Genomic DNA, 22,446 nt, shown 5'->3' on the forward strand with positions numbered 1-22,446 from the left:
GTGAATTGAAAGCTACTCTTTCAAAACTGCTTTATGAAACACTTCCCCAAAATGAGAAGCTAAACATTCAGGCACAGCCTCTGAAAAAAAAAAGTCCAAGTATTTTAAAAGTTCTAAAAACATAGCAGAGTTCAAAATCATGTGAGGAGAAGTCAGTGTGCTATACGTTCAAGAACAAGTGACTTGACAAGACCCTACCTTGCCCTATCGGCCGCTCCCATTAGCATTCAGTGAGTGCCTTCTTTCAGCCCTAGGAAGGAACAGCTCACGTTGCATGGTCACGTCAGCCTAGCAGACCAACTTCTCTGTAGAGACCCGTTTTCAACCATGGAGATTATTCACAGATATACAGGCTCATGCATACACACGTCTCTATCAATACATACATTAAAAAACCAACATTCACCAGCTTCTCTGGGCAACTTATGAAATCCAAGAAGGCCTAGAAGCAGCTCAGATGTTTATAGGTATTTCCACTTGAGGCAAACCTCGGCATCATGCTCAGAGAAAGCAAAAAATGACTTGCTAGCTTCAGCTTCCTGACGTGTCTGAAGCAAAACACCGGCCTTCATTGCTGAAAGGAGGAAGTTTCACTGCTCCCCTTCTCCAGTCCCTACCGTGAGCCCCAGCGTCCCACCTCCCAGCCCCAACACACGCCTGCCGCTCACCGGACTGCACGGTGAGCAGACTCCGCTCACTAACCTGGCAAAAAGATCTTTCTGCAGTTTCAGTAAGTCAAATTAGTTCACAATTAAGTCAGACAAGCACCAAAGAGACTAAGTGAGCAGCATCAAAAAGGAAGTAGGATGAACTGTTAGCTTGTCTCAACAAAAAATTACAGCCTGTATTTCAGTCAGTCTAAGCTAGCACTGCTGCCACGAACAACAAATCCTTGCCCTTTTTTCTGCCCTTCACCCCTAACTCTTTCCCTCAAGATCAGCTTTCCCTACTCCCCCACCTCTTCCCTGGGCCAGCACACGTGTATTTGCACAGCAAACAAAACTGCAGAAACAACGCAGATTAAAAGGAAGTGACCTATGCCCAAACAGGGGATGGGGATCAGTTCTCCAAAATATATTTAAAATATAAAATATCTAAATATATAAAATATTTAATCAGTTCTCCAGAACAGTTCATCATGCTGCTCCAGCATTCGTACCTACCAATTTTAGGGGGTAACAATGGAATAAAGTATTGAGAACTAAGAACTGCTTTCGGCCACAGCACCAGCTTACTTCAGTAGCGCAGCATTTCAAAATGCTGACTGCAAGAGTAGGCTATTGCCAAAACCAGTGCTCATTGCTCTTTACTTCTGAATGCAGCTTCCTGCAACTTCACTCGCTGTAAGCTTACTGATCTGAGAGAAAACTAAACCATTAAATCATAACAGCAGTTCTGTTAAAACAGGGAGGATGATTACTGAATGAGCACCCCTCCCGCAAGTGCAGCCCACAGCTCATTTAAATTGAGTATATAATGAAACTGCATCCTCAGAAGAAAATCTATCATGCGCATGAAGAGTAAAGCTGACGAAGTGCCTGAATTTGTATTGACGAATAAAGGAATGAATGAAATAAACAGTACGGAAAACAACAAGTATTCGCCTTTTTCACTCTAGAGCAGTCAAGGAAACATTTACTCTGAATGGCTACCTATTAGTGGGAACCTTAAGAATTGGTTCATAATTTTAAGATCAGACTTATGAAGATGCAAGGTGTAGCTGCTCCCAAGAAAACAAACAAACTAACTAACCAAAAAAGCCAACAAAAAAGACAGATGCACCATGCCTTGTTATAGTCAGGTTGCACAAAAATTGCTACCTTTCTACTACCAATCCTTTCCTCCTGCTGTACTCACCTGACTCTACCCTGCCCGAATCTATTCGGCTCACGAAGCGAACACCCAGCAGCAGACTACTGGTTCAAGTACTTATTTCTCATCAACTAACTGGATTGTTCTAAAGCATCCCAAAACCAAACCCACCCAACTCCAGACAATACACAAACTCCTACCCCCAAAACAACTTCCCTGCGCTACACGAATCATCCTTTTCGCCAGTCTGAAACCTTGCAGGGATTGGCTGATCTTACACGAATACGGCTATCACCCAATCACCTCGGAGTCAGACTGCACCTCTTCTCCAGCTGGGTGAAATTCGTCAACTGTTGTGGACTCATTCCTGTGTTCTGACATACCTGAAAACAAAACAGGTTTGGCATGCATTAATTGGTGTGAAAGGAGCTGGATGCTGCGCCTTGCAGAAGTTCAAGCAGAGCTTCAGAAAAAGGTTCTTTTTAAAAATCTGTTAAAGCAAAGAGAAACCCCCCTGTTGTGATGAGGACCAAGACTTAGCTCTCTGAAATGAAGACTACGAATCCAGCCTAGCAGAAGCTCCCATTGGCAAAGCAACCTTCCCTGCACAGAATGCTCAGCTTGCAACATCAAACAAGGCTCTACAGCAACAACACAATTAGATCCTACCACTGCAAATGACACGATTTTGTTAAGAGATGAGGTTTATCCACATTATACCCATTTATATTGATACTAATTCACTGGAACCTAGTAAGCTGTTCAGTCTGTTATGCCTAACCAGAAAAGGAAGTCTTTCCATTGTATTATTTCAACGGATGGTTAAAAAAATAATAAACATCTCGCCTATAGAGGCAAAGACGGTCACTAACACGGAACATGTGCAAGAAATTGTGATTTGAGTGATTGTGAAAGACAGATACTTTTCTTACTTAAGCTGTATTAGGCACGCAACCTAAATGTGACTTCAAACAGCTGCTAAGCACAGGTGATGCTGCAATTCACCCAGGGGTTTGCAGGGAGGAAACAAGAGTCATTAAAAATTAAACAGACTGTCAGCACTGAGTATAATCACACCTGACTGGAGTTTGTTAGCCTTGCCCCACTGTATACAGACGCAGTCACATCGGAGATTTTAAAAAAAGCAGTCACTACTTAAAATCGTATTTCGACTTCCCACGGTATAAAACATTCTAAATAAAGCAAATAATTAATAAGGTAAGCAGCTCGCATGACAGGGGAACTAAAACAAGGACACAAAGGCTGAGGAACTGAACCATCTAGCTCTCGTTAGATGGGATAACCCGTTACTTTGCAGCGTAAAAGCCAAGACATAAAATAAGAGAGTTCCTCTGGAAAGATGGCAGTTCATTCAGGGCTATCACTGAGTGACACGGGGATTTTCCTCCTATCTACTAATACTGAATTCCTTTCAAACTGATTTGCAAATTATGCCTTTTTTTTTTATTAATATGCAAGACCACAGAGCAGAACAGCTGCTGCCCCACACAGCCCTCTCCAGACTCTTGCTTCCAGTTGAAAATAACCAAACATCTTCATGCCTACCAGCCTCCTTCTGAGTAGGTATCTCCGTTAAGGACCAGACTAAGTGTCATTTCTTCACCCTGCTGGCTAAACAGGCAGCTGAGTTCATCTTGCAGCGCAGCCTTGGCTCAGACAATCTGTACCTCAGTTTCACAGATCCTGGAGTCATGTTTTTACCTCGCATACAGCCTTACGTATCATCACAGTGCTATTTAAAAGCATTACATGCTAGAAGCAGCAAAACAATGTTTTCCTGATCAGCTGAAGAACTCTTAATAACCTAATAAAGAGGCGTGTACCATTTTACAAACCCACGTAGAGATGCTGTGTAAAAACAAAAATAATTAGAAAAAAATAAATTTTGCTGCTTTACACGCCCCCCCCGCCCCAGCTGCTTACATCATGTTATTTTCTTGAAAGCACGATGAACACTTGCACCGCAGCTCTGCGGATGAGGATTGTTTGGCACACCACAACATCCCTTGCCATCACCTGCAATCCCGCTGTCCGAAAGCACTTTTTTCCAGGCACCAATTTCCAATTCACACTCGGGTACTTTGACCCTTTATTTTACAGGTCTTCACCAAAACTTTAATTCCACTGGATGCCTGGTGGAAGAGGCTCTTATTGCCATACCCAAAGTAGCCTAGAAAGCAACCTCTTGCTCCGGCCTTAGCAGTGGGATAGAATTCGGACCGCTTAACCATAAGGCGTGCCACACTTGGTTTCAGCAGATAGATACATGCTATGAAGCAGTCATCTGATCTGTTGGGATGGCTCCTTCTCTAACCTGCAGTTAATACACATTCGTATCTTCCCTTTGTACCCAAATACGACCATCTAGTTAGGGAAGCAGCTGAAGCATTTAAGTATGCCCAGAACCATGCTGAATCCCTCTGATGAGCTGACAAAGTCGCAGAACCATCTGAAACTCATTCCTGGGAGATTCCAGTCACATCCAAACGTTGCTACAAGTGGCATCGAGTTCCTCACCTCAACCCTGCTGTAAAAGCAGCCAAATGCTGAGAGCTGTCTCGCAAACACTATCCAGTGCATTCCACGACTACACAGATGAAACAGGCTTAAATTTTAAACGTTTGCTTCAAAAATTACAAGAAACAACCCCCCCTGCTTTGCAAGAAGCAAATAGTCTACTTCAAAATCAATTCATGAGCCTGTCTAAAACAAATGTAAAAATGACGTCCTCTCCTTCACGCTGATGGACGCTTTCCTAGTGACCACCAAGAGCACTCTAAGCCGGCCAGCTTTTGCCTTGGAAGGCGCCAGCCAGCAGCACCAAGCCCAAGATACAGGCACAAAAAGAGCAGGAACAAGTACTCTGAATTCCAGCAGCCACACAGAGCATCCAGGACTGGAAAACTGATGGGTGGGTGGATGGATGTTAAAAGGAAGTCCGAAGGTATTTCACCCTGTTTCCTACAGAAGTTCTACACTTTCTTTCACCGTCTTCCTGAACGGAAGCTTTTGAAAACCTGCAAGGAGCTTTCAAACAACCCAACGCTAGGTTCGCAGAGTGTCTCGGCAATTCTGCTCTCGCACGTTCCTCCCCAGGTCATTATCCAACTCAGCTCCCACCAACAGATCGTTAACAAACCCACCTTTCTGCCTACTCTCAGAAAACAACTCGGATATGTTCTGCTTGGAAAGACACGCTTGATCCGTATTTTAGCACGAATTTAAGCCAGAAACCCTGCCCCTAAGTTTCCCACCCCACTGAATCTTCCACACACACACGACCATTTCACAGCTCAATCCACACAAACGTGTGCCGGAGAAGAAGAGGGGAGACCAAACAGCCTGGGATTCTCCCTTCCATGGCAGGGCCAGCTTACAGGCTTATCAGATTACCACCTCTGTAATTTCAAACTTGCTGATCTTAACTAAAACCATACCATTTTTAGATTTACACATCTTGTCTTCAACTGGCAAAGCAAACAAATCAAAACCTTAGAAACAGCATACTAGATGTCCTTCAGGACGAACCTTTCCTTGCCACTTAAGGAATTACAGTTAGCAATATAAGAGCATGCTTGTGGGCTACCTGCAAACAAGAACTAAACACGTTATCAAGAGTAAAGCCATTTTGAATAAAGGGTTTATTCTTAATGCGGTTATTAAGCAAATGACTCCTGCGGTCTCCGAAAAGAGCACCAGGGGACTCTCAACAATTACATCTGCTTTTCTAAGCAGGATGCTCTGGTTCCTTAAGTTGTTCTATTAATTAATGAGCTGCCTTTAAGACGAAAGCATCACATCTTCCGTCCAAATAAAGCACATTGCATTTATTGTCTTGTTCCTCCACAGCACGCAGAACCAGCAGAAGTTCTTGTAACATTGCAAAAAACTTACGTGTTGATGGAAAATAAAGAATTGATGTGTATTTAGCTAATTTTGAGTTACAACAAGGAATAGCACTGCTAATTCTTGTCAAGATATTTTTTAAAGAATTGGGAAAGCCGTCAGCACTTTCTGCTGCCATCACACTGTAGTTTCCCCTTTATGCTCCTGCAGTTCCCTTGCTGCTCCGCTTGCAAGACCAAGTTAGATGTGAAAGTTACAAGACATTGTGGAGACGAAGAGTGGGGAATGGGGCTGCAAGTAGCTTACACCTCACCTCCTCCAGGTCAGGCTGCTCCTAACTGCTCTTCTCTTGGATTATCAAAGGCACGGGTTCCTATTGGGGTTTCAACTCCTACCAAAACAGAAAGAACCCTCTGACTGAGATAGTACCTCAAATTCTAATTTTTCCAACCCAATGGTCTTCTGCATTACCCTTTCCCTACATTTTAACCACGCATGTGCACATGCATAAGCAGATAGACATAAATGACTGAGACAACCGTTTAGCTGGAGTTGCACTGATCACAAGGCACCCTCCTCCAGCCCTGCAGAATCACAGAATCGTCTAGGTTGGAAGAGACCTCCAAGATCACCGACCCCAACCTCTGACCTAACACTGACAAGACCTCCACTAAACCATATCACTAAGGGCTACACCTAAACACCTTTTAAAGACCTCCAGGAATGGTGACTCAACCCTGGGCAGCCCATTCCAATGCCTAACAACCCTTTCAGTAAAGAAGTTCTTCCTAATATCCAACCTAAACCTCCCCTGGCGCAACTTTTGCCCATTCCCCCTCGTCCTGTCACCAGGCACGTGGGAGAATAGACCAACCCCCACCTCGCTACAGCCTCCTTTAAGGTACCTGAAGAATCCTCGGGTACTGTCCTAGAGCATCAATAGACAGAAAACTGACAGAGGCAACTGCAAACGGCAAATCCTTGCCACCAGGGGTAACAGACGTGTTTGATGCTGAAAATGCAGCCAGTTCGGGAGTCGGTTACAGTCTGTAAGCCACAGCAGAAGCACGGAATGGTTTGGGCTGCAACGGACCTTAAAGATCGCCCATTTCCACCCCCCTGCCATGGGCAGGGACCCCTCCCACCAGCCCAGGCTGCCCACAGCCCCACCCAGCCCGGCCTCCAGCACCCCCAGGGACGGGGCACCCACAGCTCCTCCGGGCACCCTGTGACAGGGCCTCACCACCTCAGCACCTCAGCGCCCCCCCCCGCCGCCGCACCGCGCCGCCTCTCCCCGCCGGGCCGCTGCCCACACACGGCCCCAGCCCCCCCCGGCCCCGGGGCCCGGCCCCGTCCCTCACCTGGCGGCGGGGCGGGGAGGGGGGGGGAGGGGGGGCAGGGGGGCGCCGGGCCCCGCGCTCGCTTCTCTCCCTCCTCCGCCACCACCGACAGCCGGAAGCGCCTGGCCGGAAGGGCGGCGTGCGGCGACCCGGCGGGGGACAGGCGCCTCTCTAGGCAGCGGAGGGCGCGCCTCTCTATGGTCGCTGCGCCGCCAGGGCGTCGCCATAGCAACGGCGCGGCCCAGGCCTGAGGGGTGCGGGCGTTGTTTCCCTTTCAGCCCCCTCAAAAGTAGAAAATCTGAGCTCCATCCAGCTAGTGTTCGCTCCTCCAGCCTCTGCCTCACGTGCAAAGGGTCATCAGAAGCCTGAAAGTTAAACACAGGCACTCTCTGCCCCACCAAGACACACATAGGCTGCATAAATAATAAAGGGGTTACGCTGACTTCTAGCTGCAGTCGAGGTGCTGCACCTGTATTAGAGGAAAGCGACACCAGACACTGCTGTGAAAAGTTAAAACGAAGCAGCATTAAAACTAGAAACCAAGGGAAATGGTGAGGGCACAGAGGCTGAAAGGGATTTTGCATGAGCTGCAGGAGGGTTTCCAGAAGGTTTTCCCTCGGGGGAATATGCAGCTCTATGTGACGGCTTGGTAACGTGTGAAATGCCCACAAATAACAAAAAGATGTGTGCCAAAGGAAGCACATCAGATGAAGCTAGGGCATTTGTTGATGATGAAGATGAGGATGAAGGTGGTCAACTTCAGGGAGCTGAACAGCCTCTGCCGTCAAAAAGCGACTCTTTCAGTGCTTTAGATACCCTTCAGAGATTTCCTAGAAGTCAATATACAAATGATCCTTTTCTCAATTCCCTAGCTGACCTGGAGAATTATATTCAGTCTATAGAATGTAAATAAATATTTTTAACAAAGTGTGAAGATGTGTAATTGAAAAAGGGAGTTACAAAAGTAAACAAAAGTGTGGCAGCTCAATAGCAAGTGTTGCAGCAATCTTTTCTCGCGTGTCTTGCTCAGGTGCATAGATGTATATAATAAAAGAAATTTGAAATGATGAAAAAGGGCTGCAAGCTGAAGTGTTCCCCAGCGCTAGGAGGAAAAACCATAAACTTTGGGGCGGAGAGAAGAAATAACTTGAACATTTAATATGGTAACTGTAGTAGGTACAATGGAGGCAGAACCAATTCTCTGAGTTCCTTAATGCACTGAGTGACCTGGTGCCCACCTGGAATTCCTTATTCAGGAAGAGATTAGCGCTTCCTCACCTCAGTAATTTCACTTGGGTACTACTTATAATGGAACAGAAAATATTTATGAGCTTGATTTTTCATACATTTTTAAAACATTGATTAACGCAGAAAATAAAAGCTTGAGTTCTGAGAACTAAGGTTTTTTCTTTTTTTAAATAAAATGTTCTTGTCCTTGTTCAAGTTCTAACCACAGTTTATTCTTACGTGATGAACAGCAGAAAGCAGCTTTCATTTTCTTAAAGCTGCTCATGTGTAGATAAGCACGAGTGGCATAAGCATTTATCAAAGAGTCAAAAGACAAATAAACCTTTACTTGTTCTTTGAAGGGATCAAAAAGGAAGGTCATTCTTCTCCCTCCCAGCCTTTTTGATATTTGGATTTGGTCTAGGCCCTTCTGTAAAATTCTGTGTGTTGCTACAGTTAATAAAGGGGACACAATCAGCTTATGCAGTATCTGCACTCAAAAACATATTAAACTGTTGCTATATTTACTATACTTGGTGATAAAACAAAGTGCCCCAGCTTGTCTGCATAGTTGTGCAGTCCTATATAGCACAGAGGCTTTGCGGTGGCCTTCAATGCACCAATGCAGTTTCCTATTACAGGTGCCATTAACAAGGCTTCTGTTGGCATTAATGCATTTTGAAGTTAAGTAAATCACAGTACATTTACACCTGTTCAGGTATGCATTTCAAGCAATGTAATCATACCATAGTCGAAAATCTCAATTTACATGAGACATGGTGTCCTTTAGGAAACCTGTATAATATATTGTGGTGCTTATAATTAAACCATGAGAAACAATTGCTTGTTTTTTTCAATCTTCAATTTTCAATAAATATTTCGGCAAAGCTTTGTTTACTTTTCTGGTGGAGGACGGTATCAATTTGTAAAACCATTTTGGAAAGCACTGTATCCAAATGTGACAGTGAAAATATGTTTTTGTTTGTTTGTTTGTTTTTTGGGGGGGCTCTTTTTGCGGGGAGGTGAGAAAATTCCTATTGCTAAACTCTATGAATGTTTTACTAGAACACCTACAAAAAAAAAAAGTGTTTTCTTCTTATGAAAAATCTGATGTGAATTTCATCCAAAGGACATGCTGATGAAATAAGAAAATTCTTTCAAAATTTCCAATAAATAAAGTCCTACACAGAGATTTATAGATTCTGTGAAAGAGGCATCCCCCTGCATTCTCTTGTAACTCTTTATTTTAAAATACGGATGCAAAATCTTTTAAATTCAGAAGCTGTGTCAAATAAATCAATAAATGTTGCTTGCTTAAATGCGTTAGAACAAGCTTATGAAAAGCACTTTCTATTTTATTCTAGCTTATTTTAAGTTCATGTAAATCCCATTGACCCCTATGGATAATTTTTCTACCGTAATCTTATGATTTAGATTTCGCAGTTTTCTACGCAACAGTTTCTCTTGCTAAGGCAAGTTTAGGGAGAAGTTTCTACTAGCCATATGGTAAATCTGTATATTCTTTAAGATTCAAGTCTATGCAGACCTCATTGGCCCTGGATGCAGATAAGGAGGCTCTCTGTTTCTTTCTAAGAGAATTCAGAGCGTGAGGTGTTGACCTGAATGAGAAAGACTGGTGGAAGTAAGCAGCAAATCTTGGTTAGACACAGATTCGATCTACAAGAACTGCAGTCTTTGCAAGGTGAGGATCAGGAGACATGAAGTACCGTCATTAGCTGACGACGAAGGAAGTTAATCACTGAGTGCTGTACACGCATGAAAACAACAGGGAGAAATTAATTTGGCCTGAACTTTGAAGGTAAATTGTAGAGCTTGCTTTAAAAAATGGTAACCCATGAATTTCTCAAATCTTCAAGAGAGCATATGATTTTTTTCTAGACTCCTTTTTCACTCTGAGAAGGCAAGCTAAAATGCAGACACTAAAATTATTTCTTTAGGTCAGCCACTTTTTATTCTAACACTGCAGCTTTGAAAATTATTTAGGAGACCAAATACTCCTTTTCACTTGGGTTGTGATCACATTTATTGTTGAACAGAGAACGCAAAGCCAGTTTGAAGCTCGTTGGTGTTTCAGGTATTTGTTCACAGGGGAAACGCAGACTCCTTGCATCCTAAATGCTCACAGTGAAAAAGGGAAGTGGTAAGCTATGCAAATCTTTCTAATTTTTGCCTGTGCACACAGTCTGAGCTAGAGGGTTTTTTACATTGTCTAGGTAAACCTTCACAGCTTTATATGGCTGTGGTGGTATTTATTAGAGGGGGAGGAAGAACATTGCTTTAGACTGCACCACGTTTAAAAATAAGAACCTTTTTTTTACAAAAGGCAGGTTACTAAGGTAGCCATTTTCTTTAAGAACTCAGAAGTTATTTTGGACAACTATGGGCTTTTTCCTGTGTGCTTTTCTACTTTTTGCTTAGTTAGATAATAATGATGTGCTTAGACATCAAGTCGGTGAGGTTGCTTGCAGTAACCCAAAGCTGCTTCTTGCAGTATGAACTGAAAATATGAAGTCTTAAGAATATTAGCAACTTCCAAACAGGGCCAAAATAGAAAGGGGGAGGGAAGGGGAGAAAAAAGAAAAAAGGATGTTTGATAAAATCAGAAGCTTCCTCAAGGTCATTCTTGTAATGTGCAAAATTAGGTATGTTTTTGAAATTGTTAAAAAATATTTCACTATTTCTGATTTTTATATGTGTATATTGCTGTTGTGTGTGGTTCTGGACACTTTACAGACCTATAAAACTTTACCTCCTTTTAAAATTGTTTCTCCAAAGAACATTAGTCACCCCTCATGGTAAAAGGAAATTAACAAAACAGGCAAAAACTGAAGAGGGGGGAAGTAAGTGATTTGTAAGAGAGTAATCCACATGTATAACCAAGATCAGTGATTTTGCTAGATAAGCAATCTGAAAGAATACATAAATAGGTGTTTTTTCATTATTTATTATGCAAATCTTGAGGATGATTTCTCAATCATGCAGAGTCGTTAGTTATTTCAGATTTTAAAATTGCCATGTGGCTTTGTTAGCTAGTATGCTTACAGTGGAAAATGCCAATCATATATGCAGGTATTAATTTCAGATGATTTTCCTTTGTTCTCTCTAACAACCTGGGAGGTTGGCTCAGGGAGCCAGCCAATGTTTTAATGAACAGTAGGTACCAAGTTAGTCAAATTTAACTAAAACACTTTCACAGATGTAAACTAAATTGCAACATTAAAATATTAGTAAAATACCTGCAAGATTTCTTAGTGGTTGTGTTCATTGAAATGGTAGAATAACTATCAGCCTACTCAACAATTAAATAAAATGTGTGGTGGTTGGGCAACTGTGGCATACAATAACAGCATTTCATATTGTTTTCTTTTTTTAATATCAATAAAAGCTTGTTGCTTACAATTTTTAGGAAGCAATCATTAAAGAAGGACTTTGCAAAGTTCTCATGGGGAACGGCTTGGTGCTACTGCCAGATAAGAGTTTTTATATTTAAACAAGGAAGTCAGTATTTGCATCTAGATGCCTTAATATGCCTATGTTGCAATTTCCTTTCTTGAAAATCAGAACCCAAATCAGTCAATTCATAAGCAAACAAATCTCCTCTAATTGAAATGCTTGCCATGTGAGGAGTGACAGCCTACTTTTTATTGATACCTTCATTAACAATAGAAAAAATCATCGCAACAGACAAGAAGAGAACAGCTCAGTGTCTGACGGCATGGTTTTGTACACTGCTTTTGTACAGCTGTAGCAGTGCTGTGCAGAGATGTGGTTCCCTCGTACTGATACACTTCCACTGGGGTAAAGTCACGTTGCTTTTGTACAAGATTATAATTCTCATGCAGCTCGTTGCCTTTCTTGCTACTCCAGTTCCTCCTCTGGAGATGTTTTCTCTCTCTTACAACTGCAGCTGTTGTACTGGTGTTGGTCGAGATAAAGCCACACAGCTTTTGGGTTCAGGCAGGGTGGTGAAACAAGAAGTGCCTTGCTAGCTTTTTCATAACGGTGCCACCTCTGCTCCTGGAGCGTAATGGAAGAGCGCAAATTACAAATTGCTGTGGTCAGCCAAGTGAAAGAATACCACTCAGACTGGTTCAGTGAGAAGACGCCACATTTCCAGCAACTTTTAAAATGCCTTGCTGTATTTTACAATATTTCGGCTGAAAGCCACCTCTTCCGAGGCTTTCACACCATCCCACCTCCCACTCAACTGCCTCAGCCTTGTGCCTGAAGGATGCTAAGGGGAAACATCACCTCAGTGCACATTTCTGACATCGTCTCTTGCAGATGATATTTCTGAAACAGCTCAAGTATCAGGTGGTATCACCCTCTCAGTACATGCGCTCGTGATCTCAGGCCCTAAGTTCTGCATTGCTGTACTTAGTGGTCTTCCCAAATCTTGCTTCATTTAGACCACAACATCCAGTATGTCCATATTTATTTTTACCTCCTCATTCACCGCATTTTGCCCATCTATAATTTCCTTTCTAACTTTGTTAAATGGTTTAAAATAGGTCTAAGCTAATCCAGTCAAAAATTCTGTGAATTAGATAAATTTACCTTCATTTTACAGACCAAGTAATAGAGGCTGTGATATTCCCAGAAGTCTCCCAGGACATCTGAGAGAATTGATAATAAAACGTGATCTTTCTCCCTTTTCACGTGTCTCCATTTTTTTCCTTCTATTAGTGTTCCCTTCTGATCTATACTTTTCAGATTCTCAACTTGACATTTAATAATTTTCATCTAAACCCTTCCCTTTTCTCTTTCATCTCTAACTCTTATACACTTGTATAACACTCTTGCCATCATTCACTTTTATATTTCCATTTCTAAATATCACCTTTCTAACCTCAGTTCTTTGGACCTTTCTCCCCTTCTCTTTTATTGGCCTCATCTGTGGTTAACACTATATTTAAAACCCTCTTTTCCTCTTTTCAGTGATTTGCTGTCCATTTCTTTTCTCTAAAAACAATATTTAATTCTTTCTGGAGACAATCAGTCATTGACTTTTTATTTTACTTGGTGTGTCTTCATGATACTTAGATCAAAGGTTAGGCATTAATCAAAAATATGTTATTTTCCCAAAATTTACCTTTTTTTTTTTTTTGCATTTTTTTCTCACATTCTTAGTGTGGGAGAACTATGTGTGTGGGAGAACACACATGCCTAGTGTATTCCTAACACACTTTCAAGTCTTCCCTTTGTTTAAGCCTATTTTTATTTCTTGTGCTCCAAATCATCAGCATGAATATGATTCATTTTTTACACTTGTAAAAAATTAAACCCATGAACAAAACCTGCACAAACAATGAGTTTGTGACTATTTGTTTACATAGTTTGCAGTGTTACGATTCTAGAAAAAAAATAAATCAGATTGAAAGACAGCTTAGACATTGGCTAGTTTCTGTCAAGGTTTTTAACTGAATTTATATCTTTTGTTTTTCTTTACTCTTCCATTTTTTCTATTCCAATACTTGTTTGTGAGTTTCCAGATACTTGTGCCCTGTTTGGATTTGTAGTCAGCCCACATGGCCTGCAAATCTAGAAGGAAAACAGGTAGATCATAAAAAGAAGGAGCCAAAAGGAGACGTCTTGGTCCATTGAGATTCCCCTGCAGGAAATCAAAGACAACTTATAACTCTGGCTGAGCAGAACTTTTTATTCAATTTAAGATTCAGAGTCCTCTGAAAGTCCACATCCATACACAAATAAGCCACAAAAAAAGATAAAACAGATAAAACCATGGGAAGTCTGGATTTAGGATGGCAAGAAATGGCCACCCATGCCTCAGGTCCACCTCAAAATTAATTGACACAAGGTTTTTTTCCCAGAGTTAATGAGACAAGATCTATGTAAACTGTATGTCACAGCACTGCCCAGGGCTCATCTATGTTCAGTAAGCAAATAGAAATTTGCCTAGAAACAAAGCAAGGCTGAAGCAGGTTTTCTGTGTAAGAGTAAGATTTCTGTGTAGCCTGGAAGTCAGATGGGCTTGAAAATTGGCGTGGCACTTCAGCAGTTACTGAGAGGCTCTTTGTAGTACAGATTTGGGGTATACTAGGTAAGGAGATACTTACCAAGTGCTGTTCCCAACAACTGGACTATTTCTGAAAAGCTGGCTTGATGGGTATCAATTTTACAGCTCTCAGAAAAAGGGGCAGAGCATTATGTGTAGGCTGATCACATGGCGCAGACAGAAATGACAGAAGAGCTGTGCAGTGCTGGGCATGCAGGTGGGTTCAAACTCCAGCAGAGACAGACCGCGAGCCCCCCATGGGAGCTGGCAGTGACCAGACCAGTGCACATAAGGCAAGTACATCTGGACAAGCAGGAGCAGATATGGTGTGCCCTTAGCAAGCCACACAATGGTGGGATGGGAGAGACAAGTACGGGCAGACTGAGAAAGCCAAAGGCGCTCAGCTCCAGCCACTGCACGACTACAAAGGCCTGTCCCCTGCCCCACCGGAAGTGGTTTTCATACACAGCCCACTACCAACCTGATTTTTCAAAAAGTGAGGGAAATCCTTTCAACAAATGAAAGAAAATTGCCATGTGTTAATCCCTTGCCAGTTTGGCCGCGTGGTGCTTCACAGCCTCGTGGCAAGTAGAAGCGGGCAGCGGAGACCCGACACAGCAGATCTGCAGAAGGCAGAGCTGACACAAACGGATGAGGAGGGTTGTGTTTTCCATGCCGTGCCCTCACCTGGCCATTCCTCAGCCCTGGTGGAGTGAGGAGCATTACTACACGGGGCCAAAACCCCAAGGCCTACGGCGACTTGGCTGCCCTGCTTCCAGCACTGCTGGGCAAGCTGACTGCTCGGGTGGTCGGAAAGCAGCTTGCAGTTGTGTCTTAAATGCACATGGTTAAATCGCAACCAAGGCGCTTCAGGGAAGTGACAGGATATGGTCGTCACCCAGCAGTTCCTACACTGTGATCTGTACCCAGCCGTGACTCATATGCGCAGCTCCAAACCTGCTTTCCTAATTAAATGCATTCCCAGCATTGATCTCTCCAGTACTAATACTGGGGTGACAGATATCATCTTGGGCAATGAGATTATATGAAATTTAAATGAATGTAAGCTTCCTAAGGGATTATTCAGAATAGGGATTAGGGTGCTTTATGAGTTTAAAACTTCCTTAGGACCTCTTCATCCTCTCACCTCATCTCAGTGGCTTGCAGTGGTGCAGTCATCGCAGGAGGTGGCACGATCATTTCGATCTGCCTTCTCTGTGGGGAGCTCTGCTCGTGTCTGCCCGTGTATTAGCCTGCAAGCGTCAGAGGTGATGGCACACGGTGTGGAAAGCAGCCCGCACACCCCAGCCAGAGGGAAGTGCAGCCCCTGCGCTGCCTCCCAGCTGGGCTGAGCCAGCCTCTCGCTCAGATGCTGACTCCTCAGGCAAGGCACATATTTCTGAGATAGTATCTTCAAAAAGCAGAAGTGCATGTACTGGTTTGCTTTTAAGCATTCATCCTGCTCTTCCCTTCCTGCGTCTGTTGTTCCAGCTCCTCTGAGGTGAAAAATTCCGCCTCGGTTGCCTGCCCGATCTGAGCAGTGCCCCAGCTCAGAAACCTGAGATAGCTCTGTGCCATCCACCCAAACAATTTACAGGCTATAAATACACCTCTTTAAATACACCTTTTTGGATTGCCAGATATTTACATTCTCCAAATTTGAGCTGTGTACCTCAAATGAACTCCGCGCTCCTCTCACTACGTGGATATAAAGTTATAAGGACTGATGCCAAGCGGAGATCTTCCTGTCCTGACCTTTACCGGGTTTGCAGGCCCTCAGCTTCTCTGAGACACAGGCTACGTGTGGATTGACTTATGTAGACGTGGTAGGAGAAGTGAAGCTGCACAATTAAGCACCCTGAAAATAGATTAACAGAGGAATTACACGTTTGCTTCCAGGAAGCTTTTATTTCCTATATGATCATATCTATAATTCTTTCCACCTTGGTTTCCATTAACAGGCATTAGCATTGACCTCTTGATGCCTCTGCCTGTGTCTGGATGAATGCCCCTTCCTGCAGAATTATAACACTGCTTCCCCTGTACGCGGGGTGCACGTAAGTATAACAATTGCAGTTCTGACAGTACATCAATCTTCAGAGAAATGCATATAGGCAATGGATTTGAGCAACCTGGTCTGCTGGGGGGTGTCCCTGCCCATGTCAGGCGGTTGGAACTGGATGGTCTTTAAGGTCCCTTCCAACCCAAACCATTCTGTGACATTGTGAAAATGAGACCCAGGAAATACCCCCTTCACACCACACTTGGTGCCCCTATGCTTTGCCAGGGAGGTGTGATTATGGCATGGACAGGGACGCACGTCCAAGAGAGGAGCAATAGGAGGGAAGGGTGCATGTACACATCACAGCTAACCCAGCGCTTCAGAAGGGATTTCTCCCCATACCGACCTCAAGCAGGAGGAAGTGGACATAAGGAGCTACTTGTATTTTGGTAAACTCAGTGCTTTTTATACATTTTATTACAGTCTCCAAAAAGGACATTTGGGAAGCTTAGCACTTGCACATCATCATCAAATTGTAAGGTTTTACTCAGTGGCAGCTATGTAACAACTTGCATATGAAACTGTTCTGTATCATCAGACAAAATGAAATGAATAGACTACATACACTTACTTTAAGAATGTAATGAACAGGCAGTGTTTCTCACAGAAAATGAAGAAAGGTGTTTTTCAGAGAGAAAGAAACAAAAATAAAGTAACAGAGAAGACAAAAGGCAGAATTTGTTATTTTTTTCAGGTAGTCTTGCAGTGCTGCAGTCAAGTATATTGACCCACAAGATAGGTTTAAACACAGAGTGCTGAGAAGTGATACTTTCTGCCTTAACTGCACATTCCTCCCTGGATTGTGACTGATAGCATTTTGGATGAGTAGCACAAAAAATACTATCACCCGCATGAAAACCTGGTCAGCATTTAAATATACCATGCGCAGGGACGGGACCTGTTTTCAGAGAGATTGTAGGCAAGCTACTGTTTGCATTGCCTATTAAAAATGAGGGCCCAAGAACAGGACTTTACAGGTTTCAGAGTGGTATCTGAATGATTTCAGATAGCACACAAAGGTTCACAAATTGCTGAAATAGCGTCCTTGGTATTGCAAAGACCAGAAAGCTTGCAGAGTCAGTGGTCTGTGTGCTTAACGCTACTGTACTGGCAAGGGGATATATCATATAGCATCTGTGATGATCAAACCGATATTCACTATATGGTACTATGAATGATAGCTTAATTATGTATATTTTTAAAATCATGTTTCAAAAATATGCTGAGGTCCACTTTAAAATAATATCTGTGTTTCCAGTGCTTTGGTCTCAGTTTCTGGCCAAAAGTACCTTTAGAAATCCTGATACTTTTCTGAGGGAGGGCCTAAAGTTAAAAACCCACTCGCTTGAAATGCAGACTGACAGATAGCCCAAGAGCCTCCATTTAGCCTCAGGTTTGTATATACAGTATAAATGCAATCTCTGTGTAGAACATTTTAAAAGACTGCTCATAACACTGGGATAGATCTGGGCTTATGGAGCTAAATGCTTTAAAGGCATTTAAATGACCAACTAAGAAAGCACACTTTTTCAAAGTCTCTAGGAACCAAACTTGTCCCAGATCAGATACCCATACTCTTAAAAGTGTCAGTGCTTATTTGCATCTTTATGTATCTAAGCACCTGTAAAAAAGCTAGTCTTTAATGTTTCTTTATAGTCTGGACTCTGTATTAGTAATTTGTGAAGTGAAGTTCAGTAATTACAGTGAAAATATGCAAAGGAAAAAGTAGAGAATATTTTAATTCACGGATACAGAAAGGGACTTAGACGGGAGGATCAAATGAGAGCTGCCCCAGCCTAAAAAAAATATCAAGGAACATTTATGCTGTATTATTTTAGGACATCAAAGTTCATCTTCAGATTTGAGGTGTGGCTGGAAAAATCTTATGGCTCACATTACAGTTTGTATGTGTTGTGTTTTTTTATGGTAGACTACTATTGCACAAATGGGATTTTCAGATTTTATTCTTTTCTTATGCATTGTTCACAGCTGAGAAAATACATTCTAACAGTCAGTTGAAGCACCCTAGAAATAAAAAATAAGAAGGGTTTAAAAATGTACTTTGCTTTTTCTCAAGAACCTTGTTTCTCTACTCTTCATTTTACTAAGCACACCAGTAACTACACCCAAGGCAGATTTGTGCTTTTCAATCTTCTCCTTCATCAACTTCACTTTTCATTGTCTCTTTAAAATAAATGTTTCTGTTTGTACAGAGCACTGTATTTTTGTTCAAGACAAATCTTAAGCAAACATTGGCCTGAAAGTGACAGCTAATTAATAGGCACCTCCACGTAAGACACACAGTACTCAAGTGTCATGTAAAGATAATTCACTGCCTTACTGCTTTTTCCCCTCTTTAAGTTGCTGAACGCACATTTATTAGCTGAGTTGGCAAATTAAGTGCCTGTGACCAGACAGGCCTATGATCCCCGTGCTGGATGCCCTGGCAATATTTCTTCTCTTGCTCCCAGGAGCAGTCACGCAGAATTTTCATTTTCCAAAGTGCTTTTCCGAATTGCACAGGCATTCTTTTCAGCGTTACACTTTCACTGTTCCTCCTGTAGCACCTCTCTCTGTACCGTGAGCTCTGCTTCCCTCCTGTGCCTATAACACTCATTTTCTTACAGAAAGACCATATTCCCCAGCCAGCAGACTACAGCCAGCTCCCCTTAAAGAGACATCTGAGCAATCTCCCCGTCCCGTGGTGAGGCATCCGAACCAGCTTGTTTCCCTAGCTCACTGTGCCCAGACATGGGTGACAGCTCGACCACAGGTCCCCTTCTGGGTGGACATCTTCCCAGTCCTCTCGTGGGGAGCAGGGTGGGACCTCTCCTGCCATTGCAAGTGCCATGCCCCAGTGAACTGCCTGTTTCTTACATTAATCTTGGATTGTTTACACCATGTGCACTCACAGTACTAGTTTAAGATATATGGCAACCCTGCAGAAAATTTGTATTTAAACCATTCTGTCTCTAATTGCAGCTCAGACCCTGAGCACTGCAATATGTCATTCACACAACTGTTTTCAAAGAATGGGGCAAGCCTTTGACTAACAATCTGCTGTGCTGCTCTGCAAATAAGCAAAACCATTATTCATACGGAAAATATCAGGAAACCGACCCAGCCTCTTTTTTAAACTGGTGCACTCTCTTTCAGTTTCACCCCGCCACTGGCCTCAAAGGATCCAAATGCAAGAGATTGATAGCCTGTACATTTCTGTCACAATAGCTGCACTGTTGGAATTCACAGAAGTGCCTGAAAATCGATGCCCGGCATTGCATTATGCAGGCCTGGGTTGCTTGTCTGAGGTGCTAATGCATTAGTGTCTGCCGGGGCGCTTTGCATCGTTTTCAAACACCACCCAGGTGGAGCAGCGCTTCCCTCCGGCTGGGGACAGGGACAGGGACAGGGACAGGGACAGGGACAGGGATAGGGACAGGGACAGGGACGGGCCCATCCTCTTGGCCCAAGCCTTCCCCATGCTGGAGGAGCCCAGGCATCCCTCGCTGCTTGGCCGCCTGGGATAAGAGCAGGCTTTCAAAGGTCCAAATGCTTAATTTTTAAGTATTTGGCCACTTAAGCAATTGTCTGCATTTATTCAGTGACCATCCAGTAGGAACTACAGGAGAAATGTTGATTTAATGAATGGCATTGCATTTCTCAAAACGAAACCAAAGAGTTAAGCTTGCTACAGTTTATGTGGTGTTATCTCCTCAGCTGATTATTCTGTATGAGTGACCGCAGGATATTTAAGTGTCTTCCTCAATCACATCCACTACTTGTGGCCTTTTCTTTTTCATTTCAGGTGAGGTTTTTTTGTTTTGTTGAAAGGGAAAAAAACATCTGGATATTTTCAAGTAGAATTTCATATTTTCTTTCTGTTCCTATTGAAGTTTTGAAAATATTTTAGCGGTGATTTTATGGTCCGTGTTACATGCAAGTTGGAAATAAGGAACAAGGCAATAAAAAGGCAGAAATTTACAAGCCCGGTTAATCAGAGAGGTCATAAAGATGGCAGGTACTTGGTTTTATACTTTTATTATCCCTCTAATGGCAGCTGGGCTATTTTACGGTACCCACTTTGGACCAATATCTCACTGTTTTACGCATTGTTCTAGTTTGTACTGGTGGCATCGGTCATGGAAAGGTGTAAATCTTTTCCTTGAGCATCTCTGTGTCTGAAATAAAACATAACTTGCCTTTTTACATAGCCCAGAGTTGAGAGAGCTTACTGGAGAGAGAGCTTTATTTGCAGCTACTCACACGGGCAAAGCTTGCTCTGAAACACGTGCGAGGGGGCATGCGCTCGCAGATCTGTGCGGGTGCCTGTACGTGCGTGCTGCATGTTTCAGCCCTGACTCAGCAGCTCGATAGTTCTGCAGCCCACAGAAGCAATGGCACAGTCAGCACTCGGGCTGGCTTTGGGACCTGTCCTCGGGAGCTGCCTGTGGCTTTTGCCCACCGTCCTTTCACCTGGGGACTCTTCACGTGTCTTTTAACGCTGCAGCAAATTGCATTGCAGGGCGATTTCCCCTTCTTTCACTGTGTTCTGTGGGAAAATTGTATCTGTCCTTTCCCAACACCTGTCGGGAACAGGAATAAGACATGAAAGGACCAGCAGAACTTGACGGGCACAGGTCCCTCTCTGCACTTCAGGGCAGTCCCATCTGCTGCTGACTTCAGCAGCAGAAGAGCTGCACTGGCACCAGTTTTTAATGTAAGCTCTATCACAAGCCAGCAACGTGCTCCACCACTCTCAAAGTTTTATCTGCTGTGTTGTTGTTGTTGTTGTTGGAGTTCTCATAGGAAAAAGGAACAAGAAGAGCATGAGTCAAGTGGCCGCAGCATTACAAAACATTTCTGTTTTTCTGAAGATGTGGCACTGATGACATCCCGGAGCCTCAGTGATGCAAACATTTCTGTGATTAAAAAAGGGCATTAGCAAACAGCCGGGCTGGGTACTCAGAAATGCCCTTTAAAACATAAAAAATCAATTAAATGGTACCTAAAACATGCACAGAAGTTTCCAGCTGGGTAACATCCACTGAAAACACACAGGACTCACATTTCTCTCACCTGAGAAAAGACATTTCTTTTTGCTAAGGTGCATTGTGGATCACAATGAGTACTCGAAGGGCTATGAAATTACCAGATACCATCCGCCCATCTCACAAAGACCCTCTGTGTCTGTGGCTGTCCTGGTTTCCAAATGCACAAGTTTGTTTTACAGCGAGGTGATCACTATCTTTATGCAGTTGCAGGTAGTGAGACGCTCATTTGCAATGCAGGCTGAATTTGGACTCCCTCCTTTTGTTGTCACTGATGGAACTGAGAAAACATGCTCAAAAGGTACAGAAAGGACAAAAAAAGATGATCAAATTGTGTGAGCAGCTGCTAGGGGCATACCTGCTTTTGGTTGACTTTGCAGGGGCAGATACATTTCGAGCATTGAACTAGCCAAATGCATGCCAAACTACCTTTGTATCGCTCTAAACTCTTAACTAAAATGTTACATAGCACCAAGTCACCTTTCCTGAACTTCAATTTGCCTCAGAAATCATTAATTAGATACACACCACTGGGTGGTTATCTTGTTCTCGAGGGGTAACGATGAGTTATTAGCTGAACATATGTCAAAAATAGCTAATGGGGACACAAGGGGGAAACGCTACATCCAGTGTTGAAAGACTGGAAGGGAAAAGAAGAAAGGATGTTGTCTTGTGCATTAAAAATATGAGATAAAACGGCAGCAAAAGAAAATTTTCCTCTTTTTACTTCCACTCTATCTTATGTTTTTGAAAGGGAAGGGTTGAGTGAGTTGGGCTAATTCTACAGAATTGGAGCAAAATAGCCAAATACACCGAGTATGGTAAACAGAGAGAAAATGTTTGCAGTTCATGTGGCATTAGAAAGACTGAGAGTGGCAAACTTGGGAAAGAGATGGGGAATAAATGGGAGAGAGGATAACTTCCTTTACACATTAAATCAATGACATAGATAAAAATCCCGTTAAAAACTATGACTTCACCTACTGCTAATCAGGGCTAAAGAAAAACTTAGGCTGGACAACAGCAATAGTGCTGGGAGCTGATCCTGTACTC

At 42.9% G+C, this 22,446-nt stretch overlaps 1 protein-coding gene across 11 annotated transcripts in view; it reads right to left on the reverse strand.

The window, feature by feature from the left end:
• ARFIP1 (ADP ribosylation factor interacting protein 1) overlaps nt 1–7,159 on the reverse strand; it is a 43,406-nt gene extending 36,247 nt beyond the window's left edge. For 3 of the 11 annotated variants that reach the window (XM_050710534.1, XM_050710537.1, XM_050710533.1), the window contains exon 1: nt 7,041–7,133. Coding sequence is in view for 6 of the 11 variants with exons in the window: in XM_050710529.1 (XP_050566486.1) it covers nt 2,116–2,193 (78 nt within the window). In the remaining 5 variants the exon portion in view is untranslated. Of the gene's footprint in view, nt 1–2,115; nt 2,196–7,040 lie in introns of all 11 variants that reach the window. The other 8 variants (XM_050710535.1, XM_050710532.1, XM_050710529.1 and 5 more) reach the window with 7 other exon arrangements.
• Nucleotides 7,160–22,446: the final 15,287 nt, after the last annotated feature.

This window comes from Cygnus atratus, chromosome 4 (genome assembly GCF_013377495.2).
Source record: "Cygnus atratus isolate AKBS03 ecotype Queensland, Australia chromosome 4, CAtr_DNAZoo_HiC_assembly, whole genome shotgun sequence".
NCBI classification, from domain to species: domain Eukaryota; kingdom Metazoa; phylum Chordata; class Aves; order Anseriformes; family Anatidae; genus Cygnus; species Cygnus atratus.